We start from the raw sequence: 17591 nt of genomic DNA, 5'->3' as shown, positions 1-17591 counted from the left end.
CTGGACGAACGCAACCGGTTTGTGAACCTCTTTGGTTTCTATCGTCACATTCAATCTCCACTTTCCCCTCCGCCACCTCCGATCGACACCGAGGCACTCCCACCCTATCTTCAACACACCCTTCAACGTTCTCAATCCGACCTTCAACACACCCTACACCACATCCAGCAGACACAATCAAGAATCGAGATCGCCAAGATTCAGATTGCCTGTCATCAAAAGAACCTGGACGCACTCGACCTTCAGCCGGTCGGTCCAAGACCAGACACTCTGGAAGATCACGATCGATGGACCCGAGTGAATGCTTTGGTGGTGAAACAAAGGAGACTGTTTGAAGAATACAGACAGAGACTGAGTCAATTAGAGAAAAGAATAGAGCTCAATGGCGATTATTTAAAAAGGACAAGAGATAAATATGGTCATGTAAAGGATAGATTAAGTATCCCATGGTTGGTTTTAGGGTACAGTCAACCTCTCTTTATTCTTTTTTGGCTCATCTGTTCTATTATAGTCTTCTCCTTCTGCTTTCTTTATTTCTTTATCAATCTTGTGTGTGATCAATTTCATCCACCGTACCATTCTTGTTGTGAAAGTATTCATTGCAAGTCGTATCCCTTATGATCGTAACCGGCTCCTTCTTCTTCATCTTGCCTTCTTCCTTCAATACCCCAGCGAGCACTGTCGGCATATGATTCTTACTGGGTTCAAATGGATCGATTTCATGCTTGGGTGTGTCATGAATGATTTGAATAGGATTTCCAAATCGAAGTGAAAAATGATCATCTTCCATGATTGGATCTCTATTTTCAGTATGATGATGAGGTGAATTCGTATGAGACATGAAGAAAAAAGAAAAACATTTAAAAAAAACGACTGATTTTTTATTTCATTTTGAAACCGTGTATCACATTCTGATATCATCCTTTTTTTTTATGCATCCTTTTTATCCTCTTTCTTTTTATCTCTCTACCCACTGCTTCATCAGGGGATGAATACCTTCTTCATCTTACTTGTGGATGTCAACTCAATAAATGAAACATTCAAAAGATACTTTCCTTACTCAGTTCCCATCATCGCGTTTGGGTATCGGAACAAGCCTAGAGAGTGTTGTCTTTAATCCCAGATGAGTAAACAAAACAACAAATCGCATCTCCATCGACATCTTGTTTGTCGACACTAGACTTATTCCCTGTCGGTGCACAAGAGATGAAGGCTCACTGGCTGCTTTTGTTTCTCATCGATGCTCATGCACCCGGGTCTCTTTGACCAATCGAATGGACAGATCCATCCACACCGACTCGTTTGGAAATCCGACAAAAGTGGGCAGTGTCAACCAAAGCAAGCTGAAGTGTTTTGCTGTACTTTTCAAAAAGGATCCATCATCCACTTTTCGTGATCCCAGACTGTTGTCTTCTTGAAAAGGTCACTTTTTCTAGCCAATGCCTCTCTTTTTTTTATACTCGAAAGAGAAACTTCTCCATCCAACTTGGCATCCGGACAAGTCACAGTCCAGTTGTCTTTTCTCTGTCTTTCACATCTACTCTTTCTTTGTATTCTTGACAAAAAACGTCACAAATTGCTTGTTTTCGTGAGAGGATCATGTGGAAACTTGAAGAGTGATAAGACATGCGTCATCATGAGTACCGTACTTGTCGTGGGGGGGGCACAAGAGGGCTTCAGACTTCTCTGCAGGATGGGGAGTCAAGAATGCATGATGGCCAGGCATGCTGTCAAAAAGGTCCATTCAGTAAACAAGATGGTTAAATAGAAAAAATGTAATATCAGCAAATTCAAAATGGTCTAGTTCATGTCCTCGGAGCGGAACTCAAGAGAGCAGATGAATTGGGACGAAAAGAGAGAGAGTCAATAGACCTAGTCAACCAAAAAGGGGAGACCTTGTCAGCACGATCAAGGAGAGCCGCAGAGGATGGTGAAAGGGCCCCACGACATGCTGTTCAGAGTGGCCAGGTAGTGTACTAGGCCGTTAGAGAGCCGAGAAAGAAGTGGAGCCTCTGGTCGCAACAAAAGGCCTGTCATTTGAGCGCCGATGACTTTGTAACCAGTGACCGGAGAACAGGACCAAAAGAAGCAGACTGAACAAGGTCGAGGAGGGGTTTCAGGAGAAAAGAAGGAGAAACAAAGGATCTATTCATCCTCACACTACTTTCATCACTGTCCTATGTGCTAATCCTAAGTCTTTAGTCCATTTCTGCCTTTGTCTTCTCGGTCAACGAACTAGGTTGGTCAATGATTTGTACATCCATTTGCATCATCACTTTTACTGGTGATGCTAACTTAAAGTGGACAAGCCACAATTTAGTTCCATAGATCTGTGTGTGTGTCGTGTCGTTGTTTGAACAAAAAAAAAAAACACTTTCTTTTTTATGTCAATCCTTTTTTTTTTTTTCCTTCGATAGCCTCTTGCTCTCTCTCTCTCTCTCTTTCTCACTTGTTGATTTTCGACAGAATACAACAAACATCCCTTTTTGATTATGTATTCTAATCAAAGTACTTTTCTATAAATGCATAGTCGCTTTTCTTTCTGCTGCAAAACAGAAACCGGGTAAACTTTTTAAAACAATGCGAATCGCATTGTGACTGTCAACAAAAAATCTCCCTCTTTTTCACATAATTCGCCGTACTGTGTACTTTTTTTTTTTAAACCTCTTGTTCATTATCCCCATCCCTTTGTTCTAATTGCGTGAGTGAAAGGAAAAGTTTGAAACTATTACATTGTATATAAAAGAAGGAAGAAAAAATGAGTAAGTTGCTTATAAAATAGATAAAATTGGTATATAAATAATATGATTGTATAGCACTTGGTAAAAAGAATGGAAGAGGAAGAGGAAGAAAACAAATGAAAAGAAGAAGATCACAATCAAGTTCAGAAGAGGAAAGTTCCGAGCCTGATTCAGTCACTCGCTGTACATGTGGAAAATCTCGTATGTACATTATTGAATATAATTTATCATCATTCTTATTGTGTGTGTGTGCAGATAGTGTTGGATTAATGGTACAGTGTGATGAATGTGAAGTATGGCAACATTGTGAATGTATGGGACTTGACGAACCAGATATTCCTGAGCAATACTTTTGTGAATTATGTAAACCAGAAAACCACTTTGTCACTCGATTGTCCAGTGGAAAGTAAGTGAATAAACAACTTGGTCCTGTTTGTGAAAATAACGATGCTTTTGATGTAGAACCAAAAGAGAATACAGTTCAAGTGGACATGAAAAGAAAGTACCAAAGAAACGAATGACGCTGAATAGTAGAGAGGCATCCATGTCATTAGAAGATGTATTAGCAGTAAGAAGTGCACTGGAATTATATGAATCAGGCCAAAGATCTCCTTCTCCTTCAGCTGAAACCAAAGACATCAGTCCTTCTTTAGAGAAACATGATTTATTGGCCCAGCCTGTGATGGAAGAACTTCCGGTTATTAAAGAGCAAGGTATGTATACATGATTTTTCTATTTATTTTTAACTGTCTTTATAAAGATGAGTCTGACTCAGAAATGATTGCCAAGATCACAAAACCAAAAAAGAAACAAAACAAAACAACAGAGGATAGAAGACGAGCAGGATCAGGAAGAGGTAGAGGGGGCAGTAAAAGGGGCAAGCCTAGATCACGTACATCCACACCTCAACCAAGAGACTTTTCACCTGTGGATGAAGGTACTCCGACCAGTAGTCAGCCAGAGGAACCAACCAACATAGGAACAGCCATCTTTGAATACTTTACACCTGAATCACGTGCTTCTTCACCGCCAGCCAGGACACGACATCCACATGCACGTATGACGATCTATGAAATGAACCGTCGAGCAAAACAAATATTGGAATACATCAGTTCTATACAGATTGAGATGGCTTCTAAAGAATCCGCTAAGGACCCTTTGGAAATAATCAAGGAAGATAACAATGACGATACGTGCTCACTGAGTAGTGCAAGTACAATACCCATTGAACACGAAGAGGAGGATTCATTTGATTTTGGAAAAGACAAAGACAATCAAACCTCATTGGAAATCATGGATATATTAACACGTAAATTGATTAAATTTCAAAATCGGTTTGGTACAAAGAATGGTCAATTTGAAGATGAAGGGCGTATAACACGAAGTCGTGAAACAAGTAATAATTATGGACATTCAATTTGATCTCCCTCATGCTTTTTTTCTGTACATTTTTTTTTATTTGTATGTGATTGTATATATAATCTTTTTCTTTCTTTCATATAAGTTTGTGTGTATAAAAAATAAAATAATTATTATTTTCTTCCCTATTCTGCCTTTTGTAATTCTTCTACGTCTTCTTCCATAGCTTCTTCATTATTGCTTTCAACTGTTTCCTGTTCCTCTACCACTTCTTCAACTGGAGTCTCGTTATTCGTATTTGGTTTCTGTTTCTTGACGGACGTGTCTTCATTTAAGGCTTGTTTTCTCTTTTCAACAGCTGCTTTTAGTGTCATTGTAGTTGGAATCACATCTTCCAAGAATTCAAATGAAGCGGTTTCTTTTACAACCTTGGCTATAATTGTATGGATTGGTTCATAGCTTTTATATTTCCCTTTCTATCTTTACCCAAATCTCTGTAGTAAACTGTTTTTCTTTTGTCTTGTTTTACTTTTGTATAAGCTTCTTTTACAAGATATTCCAAAAATAATTCCTAATTTGTCATTAGATCAGCCTATATATTGAAAGTCAAGTACTTACGGTAGCATAAGTAATACAGAAAGTTGCTTCGCTACCAATTAAAGAAATGTCTTTATCTTCTTTAATAATACGCTTGACTCTAGCTAAAGGAAAAGAAACAGTTCCTAATTGTCTTTCTGGTTTAACTTCTTCAGGCGTTTGGGACATTTTTAAGAAAAGAAAAGAAAAGCAAAAAGTGACTGTTGTGCGCGTCTTTTTTTTTTTTTTACTAAATTTTCGGGGTTGTTCAATTGAACAAGTCCTTTGATTGGTATTGGGCATTGTCTAAAAATTGTTGAAGAGCATCCCGTACTTTTTATACGATGCTTTTTAGAAAAAGACATTGCACCATCGCTTCATACTAAGCAAACACCTTCCATTTAAAATATTCAGCATGGGCAATTGTTATTTTAATGAAAACATTGTTCAAAGAAAGACTTGAAATATTCAAAGCCAGCACCAATCTATGCTCGAAGTTTGCACCGAAATAAAGAAATTTTTATTGGATAAAAAGTGCCGACTGGTGCAAAATAAGCAAATGATTCTATTCGCCTAGACGAGGACCATGAAGCAAGGGATAGGCAAGCATAAGGTCTTTTGGAAATCACAAGCAGAATATGTTAACATGAGGACATTGGAAGATAAACGGTCAGAAAAGGAAGCGGATGGAGATCCTAAAGCCATTTTAGGAAGCGACATCCTGAAAAAAAAAAAAAAAAAAAAAAAAAAAGTATTATAATATGATGATGCAATTGATCCACTTTGAGCAAAAGTGAAAAAAAAAAGCTATCAATGATCCGCACGTCCAAAAGAGAGTAGACCTGAGAGAAATAAGACAAGTAGGCAAAAGGTCAAGAAGTAAGCATAAGGTGTCACCGATGGATTCAGTCATTCGGAGCTGTCAGTACATATTTAGACAATGAATGTGCTTTTTGGAAAATTTATGCGATGGATATCTAGGATACAGTTAGGTTTACCTTATAGGAACTAACCAATTTACTTTGTCCAATACATCAGCTATGTTCTTGATATCCCATCAGTAACTAAAGGATAGGATCCAGGGATAGAGATTATGTCAGCAAGATGGAAATTTGACATTTTTACTCCGCATGAGTAACTCCAGATTCTGTTTCTTGATGGCCTGGAAAGTTTGGCACTGTACCATTGTTGTCTCAGACCGTCTTAAACAGTCCCCGAAACCCTGGTAAAAAGTAAGCATAAAACGCACCACGCGTCCAAGAAAGAGCGTGTTTTCCTCTTTTGGATGGTACAAACTGCAATAGGATAGTGTCGATCTTTCGACATGGTTGCTCATCAATCAGGAAACATGAATAAGCTTGCTAGATCTGATAAAATATGCTGCGGCAAGATGTCTATTTTATTTTCTTGTGAAAATATACCAAAGCTGGGATTTAAATTACATTTGAAGTACTATCTTTCTTGATGCTAGAGAGCATGATCAACAAATAAAAAAAAAAAAAAGGCATTCGTATGTTATAAATAGTGGCCTTTTATAAAGAATACTTGATAGAGCATAAATTTGAAAATTATTTTCATTGAATAAAAAATTAATAATAAAAATATAGGATCTGTATATGTATGGGCATGTGTGAGATAGCTGTAAAATAGCCAGATCCAAAACAATGTCTTGTGCGACGTGACTACTAACTGCGGTAGATTACAGAAAGTAAATAAAAATGCAAGCCAAAAGTGAGAAACCTGTTTTTTTTTTTTTTTGTATAGAAAATGAACGTGACCGATAAATCCTCAAGTTTACCTTTGGGAAATTTTGTTGAAGCAGTTCGTTCATCTTGTCGTTCTTTGGTTAACAAAAGCTCAAAAGTGAAAGTATCCAAAGAAGGCATTGATCAATTCTTAAACAAGCTCGATAAAGTACAATATCAAGAGCTTGCCTATGATTCTACCATCCGCTTACCTATCAAGTTTGATTCGATGGAAGAGGAATTAAATTTTGTATCCTTGATTGATTTATTGAATTTTGGTAGCGGATATCGCTTAGAACTTCATGAATTAGCTGATAGAGGGTAAGATTGTGATATGATTTATACATACATGTTCTCACAACTTATCATAGTGCATTTGATACGATTCGTTATGGTGTGATGGCTATGCATATTGGTGGTATTCCTATGGATGCCAAGACATGGAGCGAAATTGATATATTTAAAGTATCAGAGATATTTCAGTTCCCTATCGACAAAGAAGTGCGTCATGAAACATTAGACTTTGTCACCTTGACAGAACCTACTGCCTTGAAACCCTTAGCTGTTGGTATCGCCTCTGTCTTGAACACTACAGGAGATTACTTGCTAGCACACGGATACAAGGACCTTGCAGAATTTATCTTGGACCATGCTAAAAAACAACCACAAGATGCAACTTATTTGACCGAGAGCTTGGTAAAGGCATTCCCCGGACTTCACGACCACTACACCTTCCAAGATGATACAGTCTATTTATTCAAGAAGGCACAAATCTTGGTTTATCACATCTGGTTTACTTTGAGAGATCAAGTCCCTGATTTGTTTGATTTCAAGGATATAAACGAATTGACAGTATTCGCAGATAATGTGATCCCAACTATGCTTGCTCATCTCGGCATTTTGGAAATCTCCAAGGAATGGCAAGAAATGATTGAATCCAATCAGGATTTGACAGAAGAAGTGGCAACAACATTAAGAGCAGCTAGTGTAGTCGCATGCGATGAAATTGTGAAAGCATCCAACGGACTTACGACAACTGGTGGTTTAGATGTTTATCTCTGGAGACTTGGCAAAGTAGGAGATTACAGGAAGGTACCTCGTTTTCAATTAAAGGACACTGTCATGTTTTAAAAAACTAGCTTCAAAATAAAATTCATGTTTTTTTTTTTATTATTATTATTCCTTTTTACACTGACTGAGGACTGATAAAGCCTTTGTTCATTATTCAGTAGTTTTATTGATGTATAACTTTTCCTTATTCGTGAAACATATTTATATGTAAAAAGATGGCTTAAAAGTAGCAAGGCATAAAACAGATACGCATACGTTTTATTTATTCATCAGGCAGATCAGATTAAATTCATTAAAAATAATGAGCTTTGTTTACTTTCAACAATACATCACTATCACTTGGCGTGATAGGTGATTGAGTAACAGGAGTGTCATAGTCCAAACATTCTATGGATACTCTCAATCCTCGTTCACCAAAGTCCCAAGTGGATTCATCCTCATCTTCAGTTTTCCAAGAGATAGAGTCATCATCATCGGGGCAGGAGCTTTTTTTAGTAGAATGAAATTTTTTTTTGTTTAGACCAGGATGGTGGTTGTTAAGGTACTTTTTCAATATTTCAGGGGAAGACGCTTTCTTTAGGAAGGACTGATTGAGTAGCTCTGAAATAGTTTTGCGTTTGGTTGGATCCTTTTGAAGACAATGCTCGATGAATTCCTGCAAAGCAAGAGAAGCAGTCTCACTATCTAATGTTGGTGGTTGGTCATCCACAATGATTGTAAATATCTGATAGATAAACATGAGTTTTTCAAACGTTTCAGAGACTTTTACTTACAGTGATAGGATCATATTCTGAAAAAGGTGGCTTACCAGAAGCCAATTCAATCGCAGTAATTCCAAAGGACCATACATCCACTTTTGTATCATAATCGTGGTTCAGCAAGATTTCAGGTGCCATCCAACAGGGCGTGCCCACAAATGAATGACGTGCCTTTTTCAGTTGATGGATTTGAGGTATTTGAAAAGGTAAAAGGGAGACTGTGCTCTTTTTGGGCAAGTCTGACGTATTAAACAGATGATTGCTTACACCAAAGTCAGCTAATTTAACAAGGCCTGTGTCCCAATCAAGCAAGAGATTTGCAGACTTAATATCTCTGTGCACAAGTTCATTTCCGTGTAAATAATTAAGTCCGAGTGCAACTTGTTTCAGAATACTAATCATATCAATTAGATCAAGCACCTATAAAACTATACACCTTACCACCCAACAATGTTTTCTTTAAGGCCAGTACGTTGATTACTGAGAAGTAAATCATAGCAGGAACCTAAGTTGTATGATCAGTTTCATGTGTTTGAGTATCGCAATCAAAATGATTTTTTACCAGCTGACATAAGAGGAGTAATAATATATAATTGTGAAGAATGAACAAAACTTTGATAGACTTCTAACAAATGTGGATGCTTGCACAAGGTCATGATTTGTATTTCTTTTCGTAGTGAATCCAATCTTGAATCATCGTCCTCTGGATTATTATCCAAATTAACCGTCTTAATTGCGATCAAGGAACTCGTTGGTTTATAAATGGCAGAATAAACAGAGGCAGTGGCACCTGCACCAATAGTCCTTAATATATTATAATCTTCTACTTTTGAAGAATAGCTTTGGATTTCTTCGTCTTTTTCTTGAATGACTGGTGAACGTAATGATAATTTTGTTACTCGATTCACCAACTCTGAAAGCGATCTTTGTCTGGAAATTGGTCGCTTGGGAGACTCAATGACTGTATTTGATCTTCGACGACCCTTTGAGAGCAATTGATTGAAGGAAGACGTACGATTTATCGCTTTACGATCAAAAGATGAATGTGTATCCATAAAGAAGAATAGATATAAGAGAAAAGAAAAGGTCTTTTTAATTAAAAATCTCAAGCTTCTTTAAAGAGTTTGTTTGTGCAACATGTCAAACACTGTGAGAGAAAACAATAACAAATCTTTTTTGACTCCTTAATTTGTGTAATAATGTCTTTGAGTTATAAATTGGCTAATAAATTAGATTAAACAAACTCAAACTTTTGATTGGGCAATGAAATGTATTAATTATTCTAAATATAACAAATTATGCACATATACTCACACAATACTTGTTCCCAATCTATAGTGAACAGGATATAAATTAGAGGCAATCAAGTGTTTAAATATCTACTTCATCTGCTTGTTGATCTCCTTGACATAATTCATCCCTTAACTGACTTTAAACAATGGAGTAAGAAAGGGGGAGATTATCAGTGCTTTTGTATTAAAAGGACTAGACTTTTCAACTTGTATTTATTCAGTATTCCACAGACTTACTTTGACGATATCATTAATAAAAACTTTCTTCAATTTTATCGAATAAGTTACATATGTGTGTATGTGGAAAGTAGCCTGATTTTTATACACTGTCTCAGGTTAAAATTCTCTTTTTTTTCTTCTTCTTTTTGGCCTGATTTCACAGTCATATCGCTATTTGTAATGGTTTATGTTAAAAAATACATATTTTTCATTTTCCTAAAATATTTATTATTCAGTAAAGAAAAAGGGAATTTTTTTTGTTGCTTTATTGTAATAAAATGAAAGGTTGGTAGAGTATTTGGTTATAAAAAGAATGACTAAAGATGTTTAAAATTGAATCAGTCAATTTGAGTAGAACTGCGCCTATTTTATATGATTTTAATGCAGATCTTCATTGTACAATTACATACATTTACTGTGATCAATTTCGGATCTCTTACAATCGAAAAGTCACATGAATCATGACGTAAAACGAATAGCCAGGCACACACTTTAAAAACCCCGTCCTTATCTTTCATTGGGATGGGATATGACCCAAACTGACGCTTCAAAAAGTATAAATAAATTTGTTTTGGCCTCCGCTATCTTCTCATTCGTTCAAACATTTTATAATTTATTCCTTTCTTTTTCTCTTTTTATACACTTTTCTTTCTCATTTTATAATTTTTTTTTTATTACTTGATGATGGATTTAATGAATAAAGAGGTTTTAATGAAACGTTTAGCAGATGCTAGTCAAATGAAAGTATACCCATCAATTCCATCTCGATATGAGGTTCCTTTAAGAAAAATATTATTAACTACAAGGTACACACATACACATTAAATACATCAGCAAGTATCATTGATAACTGAATAGATTATGGAATCATGTTCGTAAACAACAACAAGCTCTTTCAGAATTACATCCGGATGCTTGGTTAGCTGATGGGTTAGATGAATTCATGTTTACTGATAGCAATCAAGACCAGTTGAATACTCTGGTTGAGGCAAAGTCTTCTATTGAGGACAAATCTATTTCTGATAATATGCTTTCCTGCGATTGGTCATGGTTTGATCAAGTAGACAAAGCTACAAGTGATATATTACTTTTGGATACAATAAATAGTACTCAACAAGAGGAACAAGATACTCAATTGCTATTAAACTGCATTAAATCAAACCATTTGTTATCTCATGAACCTGAAACAACAACAACAAAGCGGTCAAGAGAAGAGGAAGAAGATGAAATACAAGGTGTTAAAAAGCTGAAGAAAATTGATCAAGAACAGTTTTTACTTCATCATTTTACTCTTCCTGATGCTCCACCGGCTGGACCGGCTACTCCCACTGCTACTTCGACTGTATTATTGAGTGCCTAAGTATAACCAAAAAAAAGTTTTTAATGACGTACACACATACACCCACACATATTACACATATACACATACATATTATTATTGTTCTTTTTTTTTTCCTTTCTTTTCTTATATACAAAAAAAACCCAAAAAAAAGTAGAAAAAGAGAGAAAAACATACAAAAAAAAATAACATTTTATTGAACGCCCATTTCTGCATAAAAACAAAAAAAAGAAACTAAAAAAAAAAAAAAAAAAGAAACCACAAAAAAGAAGGAAAAAAAGGACTTATTGTCTTTTTAACACATACACAACTTGCAACATTTAAAAAAAAATTCCCTTCTCCACACTTTTGAGGGGAAAAGATAATGACCCTTTTCTTTCCCTTTTTTATACGCTTTAATGGTTATTTTTATTTCCTAAAAAATAAAGAAAAATTCAGCTTTTTTCTAAAACGTTTTTCATATACTTTTTTCAGAAATCATAAATGCACTTTTCAAATAAACATTGCGCAGCCATATTTTTACTCGCATTTCTAAGCTACATCTTCACACAAACATGAAAAAGGAAGAGAGTAATTTTAATAGATTATCACTGCATCGATTTAATTGATAATCATAAAACACTTCACTTTTTTTTTTTTTTTTTTGAAGCATCGGAGGATGAAAGCAAGCGGAATTATCCAATGCTGTACAAGAACATTTGCTGTGAATGAAAGATTTGTTAGCATTGCTTTTGCGTCCAAGATGAATGGACGATATTTCCGAATGGTATCAAACAATGAGACAACACGATGCAGTAATTGAAAATTAGTTGAATATACATACCTATTCATGTTTGTCAATCTGCACCTATACTTCACTTGGTACATTCATGAAAAGGATATGCACATTCAGGTTCACGAGCACATTTGTTTGTTAACTAGTTACATTTGTCTGAGCTGTTCGTCATAATCGCAAAGCTAGAGTCTTGCGACTTTTTTTCTCTCTCGAGCGGACGTTGTACAAGCAACGTTATTCATATTCCATGATTTTTATCATTTTTGGTGTTCTATCCGCAGTTTTCTGAGTTGGGTTGATCTTGCTAGATTTTTTGTTTTTCCACAACTCAGTCTGTAATCGCTAGAACAAATTAAATATTCAGACATCGAGACCGCTGATTCCAAAAGCTTATAACGGTTTCGTCAAATTTGATTTGCTTTAACTGTGTCTTATATGACAATAAATTTTTATTTATGTTTTAAAAAATTGCTTAGGCTAGTTCACAACAGACTTGATTTTGATCTTAATGGTCTTAGAAATAAAATGTGCTAGATAAAGATCCTTTTGTTGAACAAGACCTTATCATAACCAATATTCATAAATTCAAAATATTGTCAAAATAAACAAGAGGCCTTTCATGTTCATCAAACTTCTATTAAGTTCCTTTATCCAAATAATAGTTTATTCCTGGTCATATAGTCAAGTGCTTTGCCAAAAAAATATAAAATTGATCTTTGCCTTGTTCCCTTAAAAGCTCGTTTACTTTTACTAAAGCTGATTCAACTGTACGACTGACTGAAAAGTTACTGAATTTTTTCAACTTGCAGGATAATGCAAAACTTATAACTTGTTTTAATCAAGAAATATTGGCTTTTATACGATTTAACTAAATGTAAAATTACTGATGGTAAGGACATCAAAAACATAAACAGCATCTCAAAAGATATATGGCATTTGAATTCAAGATCAAACCAAATCAATAGATTGTGCAATAAGTATTGTTATAAAGAGGAATATTTTATTTAGTTGAGGGTCGACAACTTCCCTTCGCAGGTACTAGCCTGATCAGGTAATGAGAGTTTTAAATTCTCAGCCACAAAGCACAGCTTTTCTATGAAAAAGAAAAAGACAAGCTTTGAGCTCCCCTAGTGTCGACCATTACTTTCCCTCTCCCTTTTTAACCAAAAGGGAAGAAGTGTAAAATAAAGATGTTAATAAAAAAATTGTTTGCTTAGTCTATTTTATACCTTATAAAGCAGCAAGTTCAGGTGGTGCAATACTGCTGTGCAAACAACGAGTACAGCCACCTTTGACTACACCTGTTTCAACAGTAGCGGGTTCAACACCAGGCTCAGATTCAGGAAGAAGAGGCCAAGTCAAGTATTCGTTGGTTTGATTCTGCTCAAAGTCACTACCAACAATATCAAGACGCTTACAGTACGCAGTAACCTTGTTCCAATCACGCTCTACATTCTTGAGATCACGAGAAAAGTAGCGGAAGGAACGTTGGAAGATTTTGCGTTGGATGTCAGTGTCCAAGTGAGTCTTGGATTTTACAAAAGTATTGTAGGCATCAGCAGGATGAGCTATCATGTAATCAGTAGCACGCTTGATGGCACGAAGGTACTTTTCAACCTTTTCAGGGTTGTTTTTGATAAAGTTTTCGTTACCAATATAGAGGATCTAATACAAGTAATTAACACAATAAACCTATCATTTTCCTTCTTTCGCTTTACGGAACAGAAACAGCAACAACCCAATTCAGCCAATTCATCAATACGAAGCATCTGAACATCGTCACGAGATCTTCCTTGTTGAACAGACCATTCTTCTAATTCGACTTGCTGAACATTCTCGATACCAATGCCGGCATCGATATCACCGCGAATGATTGCATCAGTCACGTTCATACCAACACGAATGGCATGATAGTCAGAGGGAGTCATACCAAAGTGTTGCGTTAATTCATCCAATTGGATCTTGCCGAATTCACCTACATAACCGATACGCTTGCCTCGGAGGGAATGGAAATCAGTGATACCACTCTTATGCTTCAAGTGAATGACACCAGTAAAAGGTTCATCCAAAAGAGTGCCAATGGACTTAATGTCGTATCCTCTAGCCTTTCCAGCAATCGTGTGAATCATAGCCTTCAAACCAAGGTCAGCCTTACCAGAGCCAATGATTTCTGTAACATCCGAGGGGTCGTTGGGCTCGAGAATAGCAACTTTGATGCCTTCATCAGTAAAGTAACCAAGTTGAGAGGCAAGAAAGAGAGGCAGATGATAAGGAGTAGCCTTCCAGTTCAAGAGACAAGTAATCTTTTCAGTAGTAACCATGGTTTGCTTTTAAAAAATTATCACAAAAATAAAGTTAGGAAAAAGCAATTGTTATTTCTCTCTCTTTTATATTGAAACGCGTACGTAAAAATTTTTAAAAAAAAGATGTAGATGAAAGATGGGCTTAAACTCTTACCGGAGAGAATCGGCATCTAGTGTAACGAATTTTTGCATAAACAATTTGTATTTTGCTCAACAACACAAAAGGATATAGTAATCGCTTGTGTTCACGCGTGTGATATGTATTTTGTATGATTTTTTGTATACATTATTTCACATTGTATAAATAAAAAGAGAAAATAAAGCCCTCAGAGTGTTAAAGATAGATACTCGTAATAAATAACTCAAATATAATTAACTCAGAAGGTACAGTCATCAAAAATTTAGATAACAAAGGTTCGTCATAAAAGTAAGCTATCCTTACTTAACAACTTGATTCTAAGAGAGAAAAGCGAATCTTGTTGTAATTGAATGAATGTTTGTTCTGTAGTCAAAGCAGATTATAAATTGTTTTTAGAATATTTTATATAAAAGTATGTATAAAAAGGACCGGGAACCCAATTGACTCATATCTTCTTTGATCCTCAAGATTAGTATCTTTGTTAATCTTCATTGGCTTATTTTAAGAGAAAGGAAAATAGTTTTTCTCATTTTTCTTAAAGTAAAAATGACATCATTCAATTGATTCACTAAAATAAAAAAAAGTTGTCTTATTGAGAATACCGAATAATTTATCCTTTTTTTTTACGCGTTCGATTAGCATACAATCCTTTTTCTTTTCTTTTGTAAAAGAAGCATATACACAAAAAAAGAAAAAGAAAAAGAGAAAAAGGAAAAAAAAAAAAAAAAAGAAAAGGAAAGGGTCTACCGAGTTTTATACAAAGTGTTGATCTATGTTCTTTTGTACTTTATTTTTTATATGTGCATTGTTCATTAACAAATTTTATTGCAGTGACAAACATTTAATTAAAATTAACATTGTGTAATACTTGTGATGATCATCATTGAAACATATTTTGAGCTAAAAATTTATTTCACGCTTTTTGTGTAATGTTTATGCGCTGCCTCATTAGATAAAAAAGCTACTTATAAAAAGTGGGCTTTCTGATTTAGATTCATGCAAACTGTTTATTTTAATAATAACAATAGCAATCGGATTATTTTTGGTGTATCTTTTCGAAGAGTTTACTTCAAAAAATACCTCAAGAAAATAATGATTGGCCTATTTTTATTCTTGTTATTAACTTTGAGTTAAATATCCCTGTTTGAAAATCATCTTTACTCCTTTATTTCTCCTTTACTTTCTTTATTTTAATAATGTCATCAAGTTTTGTTGTATTCTCTGGTGGATCTGCTTGTAACCATATATTAAATGCATTCCATAAAGTATCGAACCATCAAGTCAGCTATGTGCTTGGTGTTAGTGATAATGGTGGATCAACTGTAAGTATAAAAAAAATAAAAAGTGCGAAAAGAATCTAATATAGTTGTTTACTCTAGAGCGAACTGTTAAGAGTATTGCATGGTCCAAGTGTTGGGGACTTAAGATCAAGGCTTTTAAAACTAATGGACTTGTTCAATCATGAAGATCAAGAGGCGATGGCCATTAAAAATTTACTAAGTTATCGACTGCCTGTTCATCAGCAGGCTCGTGATGAATGGTCTCTTATATTAGAAGGAAGACACAAGTAAACAAAAAAAAAGAGTACACTAGCATAAAAAATACATTTATTTATGCATCCACCTAGACTTTGGTTTCATATCTCAATTGAAAAAAAGGAAGCCATCCATAGCTTCCTGGCATTATTTAATATAGAAATATTAAAAAGAGCACATAAACGATTCAATTTCTGTAATGGAAGCATAGGGAACTTTTTACTCACTGGAGCTCGAATATTTACTGGTTCACTGGAGGCTGCTCTGTTTTTATTTGCTTCCATTATCGGTGTACCTGGTCTAGTAACACCTGTGGTAAATACAGATCAAACAGTGACTATTGCTGCTACCCTGTTGAATGGTTCAACATTAACTGGCCAATGCGAAATATCTCATCCTTCAACACCTATTTCTGCTGATGGTACCCGATGTATACCAAAAAGTATAAACCTAAATGATCGATCTACTTCATTTAACGAGTACGACGATACATCATCACTACACTCAGATGAGAGCACCAATCTCTTTTTCTCAAAACATGTAAAAGAAAAACTTGATTCACCTATCAGAAGAATATATTATGTAAACGACTATGGACAAGAGATCTACCCAGTGCCTAATCCAAAAGTGATTAGTCTGCTATCCACCAAACAATCACTTATTTATTCAATTGGATCCCTTTATACATCACTCGTCCCTTGTCTTATCTTGAGGAATGTCGGGAACGCGATTGCATACTCACAAAGTCTAAAGCACAAGGTATTGTTATTGAATGGAAGTCAAGATCGTGAAACGCACGGCTACACAGCTCTCGATTTCATTCATACTATTGCAGAAGCATTGAATGAGAGCCAGCATATTGATGCTCGTCGAACATTTTATGACAATTGTCAGTCTGACGGCTACGATACGTCTAGTAGACATATAAACATACACACACCACCTTCGTCTTATCCTCCATTTCCAGATCATTTGTTTTATCCTAGCCCGATTTCAGCATTCATCACACATGTTATATATCTAGACAATACAACCATTCCGGTAGACGTAGATGCTATTAAAAGCTTAGGTATCCAATGTATCTCTATTCAAGGCTCTCTATCTAAAACAGGAGAACCTGTTTATCTTGAGCATTCCCTGACCGAAGCCATCGAAAGCCTTGTTTCGTAGTAAGAAAAAGAAAATACCTCATATAAGAATAAATTACCTCAAAACAACGATTTCCTCATTTATTTGTCTCTGTAAATATCTATATTCATCTCCTTTCTTTATAAAACAAATAAAAATGTTGTCCCTTGAAACAGATTATTTAGTCATCAGAAACAGGTTAATCAAGATTTGTTCTTTATATGTTGTTGCTATGCATTTTGAATGCTTTTATTATCAAAGTATATAACAACAATGTGTGATTTATAAAGCCATAGTAAGGCTTCACAACACAGCCTGTTTTCTTACGTGAAAAATTCTTGCATTATTTTCGAAATTTTAAGATTACCAAATGCAGTTGCTTTTATGTTTGGTCATAATGTAATTTCCAAATAGTCCTTGGGGGAAAGAGGATTTTAAAATAACTAAGGCAGAAAAGTTTAAATAGCCTTTTTTGAGATACTTGTAATAAACAATGATGAAGTTTAGCTCCATATATAATCTGATACGCATAACTTGTATTGATCAACATAGAAAATCAAAGTAAGTCAGTATTGCTGTATATAGAAATTAATTGGGCAAATAGTGATAAT

At 35.1% G+C, this 17591-nt stretch overlaps 8 protein-coding genes across 8 annotated transcripts; 4 read left to right on the top strand and 4 right to left on the bottom strand.

The window, feature by feature from the left end:
* Positions 1-541: 541 nt before the first annotated feature.
* RO3G_06952 (uncharacterized protein) lies at positions 542-841 on the bottom strand (the record flags this gene model as incomplete). Its single annotated transcript, XM_067661542.1, has 1 exon — positions 542-841. The coding sequence occupies one exon, from the start codon at positions 839-841 to the stop codon at positions 542-544; it is 300 nt and encodes a 99-aa protein (XP_067517643.1).
* Positions 842-2758: 1917 nt separating this feature from the next.
* RO3G_06951 (uncharacterized protein) lies at positions 2759-3468 on the top strand (the record flags this gene model as incomplete). The annotated part of the gene is made up of 3 exons (XM_067661541.1): positions 2759-2762; positions 2817-3147; positions 3204-3468. 3 exons carry the CDS (start codon positions 2759-2761, stop codon positions 3466-3468), a joined length of 600 nt encoding a protein of 199 aa, XP_067517642.1.
* Positions 3469-4285: 817 nt separating this feature from the next.
* RO3G_06950 (uncharacterized protein) lies at positions 4286-4865 on the bottom strand (the record flags this gene model as incomplete). The annotated part of the gene is made up of 3 exons (XM_067661540.1): positions 4286-4533; positions 4587-4671; positions 4719-4865. The coding sequence occupies 3 exons, from the start codon at positions 4863-4865 to the stop codon at positions 4286-4288; spliced, it is 480 nt and encodes a 159-aa protein (XP_067517641.1).
* A 1578-nt stretch (positions 4866-6443) lies between these two features.
* RO3G_06949 (uncharacterized protein) lies at positions 6444-7552 on the top strand (the record flags this gene model as incomplete). Its single annotated transcript, XM_067661539.1, has 2 exons — positions 6444-6742; positions 6793-7552. The coding sequence occupies 2 exons, from the start codon at positions 6444-6446 to the stop codon at positions 7550-7552; spliced, it is 1059 nt and encodes a 352-aa protein (XP_067517640.1).
* A 695-nt stretch (positions 7553-8247) lies between these two features.
* RO3G_06948 (uncharacterized protein) lies at positions 8248-9305 on the bottom strand (the record flags this gene model as incomplete). Its single annotated transcript, XM_067661538.1, has 3 exons — positions 8248-8644; positions 8692-8755; positions 8813-9305. The coding sequence occupies 3 exons, from the start codon at positions 9303-9305 to the stop codon at positions 8248-8250; spliced, it is 954 nt and encodes a 317-aa protein (XP_067517639.1).
* Positions 9306-10499: 1194 nt separating this feature from the next.
* Positions 10500-11121, top strand: RO3G_06947 (uncharacterized protein; the record flags this gene model as incomplete). Its single annotated transcript, XM_067661537.1, has 2 exons — positions 10500-10567; positions 10620-11121. 2 exons carry the CDS (start codon positions 10500-10502, stop codon positions 11119-11121), a joined length of 570 nt encoding a protein of 189 aa, XP_067517638.1.
* A 1984-nt stretch (positions 11122-13105) lies between these two features.
* Positions 13106-14196, bottom strand: RO3G_06946 (uncharacterized protein; the record flags this gene model as incomplete). The annotated part of the gene is made up of 2 exons (XM_067661536.1): positions 13106-13540; positions 13594-14196. The coding sequence occupies 2 exons, from the start codon at positions 14194-14196 to the stop codon at positions 13106-13108; spliced, it is 1038 nt and encodes a 345-aa protein (XP_067517637.1).
* A 1317-nt stretch (positions 14197-15513) lies between these two features.
* RO3G_06945 (uncharacterized protein) lies at positions 15514-17022 on the top strand (the record flags this gene model as incomplete). The annotated part of the gene is made up of 3 exons (XM_067661535.1): positions 15514-15639; positions 15697-15884; positions 16026-17022. The coding sequence occupies 3 exons, from the start codon at positions 15514-15516 to the stop codon at positions 17020-17022; spliced, it is 1311 nt and encodes a 436-aa protein (XP_067517636.1).
* Positions 17023-17591: the final 569 nt, after the last annotated feature.

The sequence above is a fragment of the Rhizopus delemar genome, genomic scaffold (genome assembly GCF_000149305.1).
Source record: "Rhizopus delemar RA 99-880 supercont3.5 genomic scaffold, whole genome shotgun sequence".
Lineage (NCBI taxonomy): Eukaryota > Fungi > Mucoromycota > Mucoromycetes > Mucorales > Rhizopodaceae > Rhizopus > Rhizopus delemar.
This window is presented reverse-complemented; position numbering and strand designations above follow the sequence as displayed.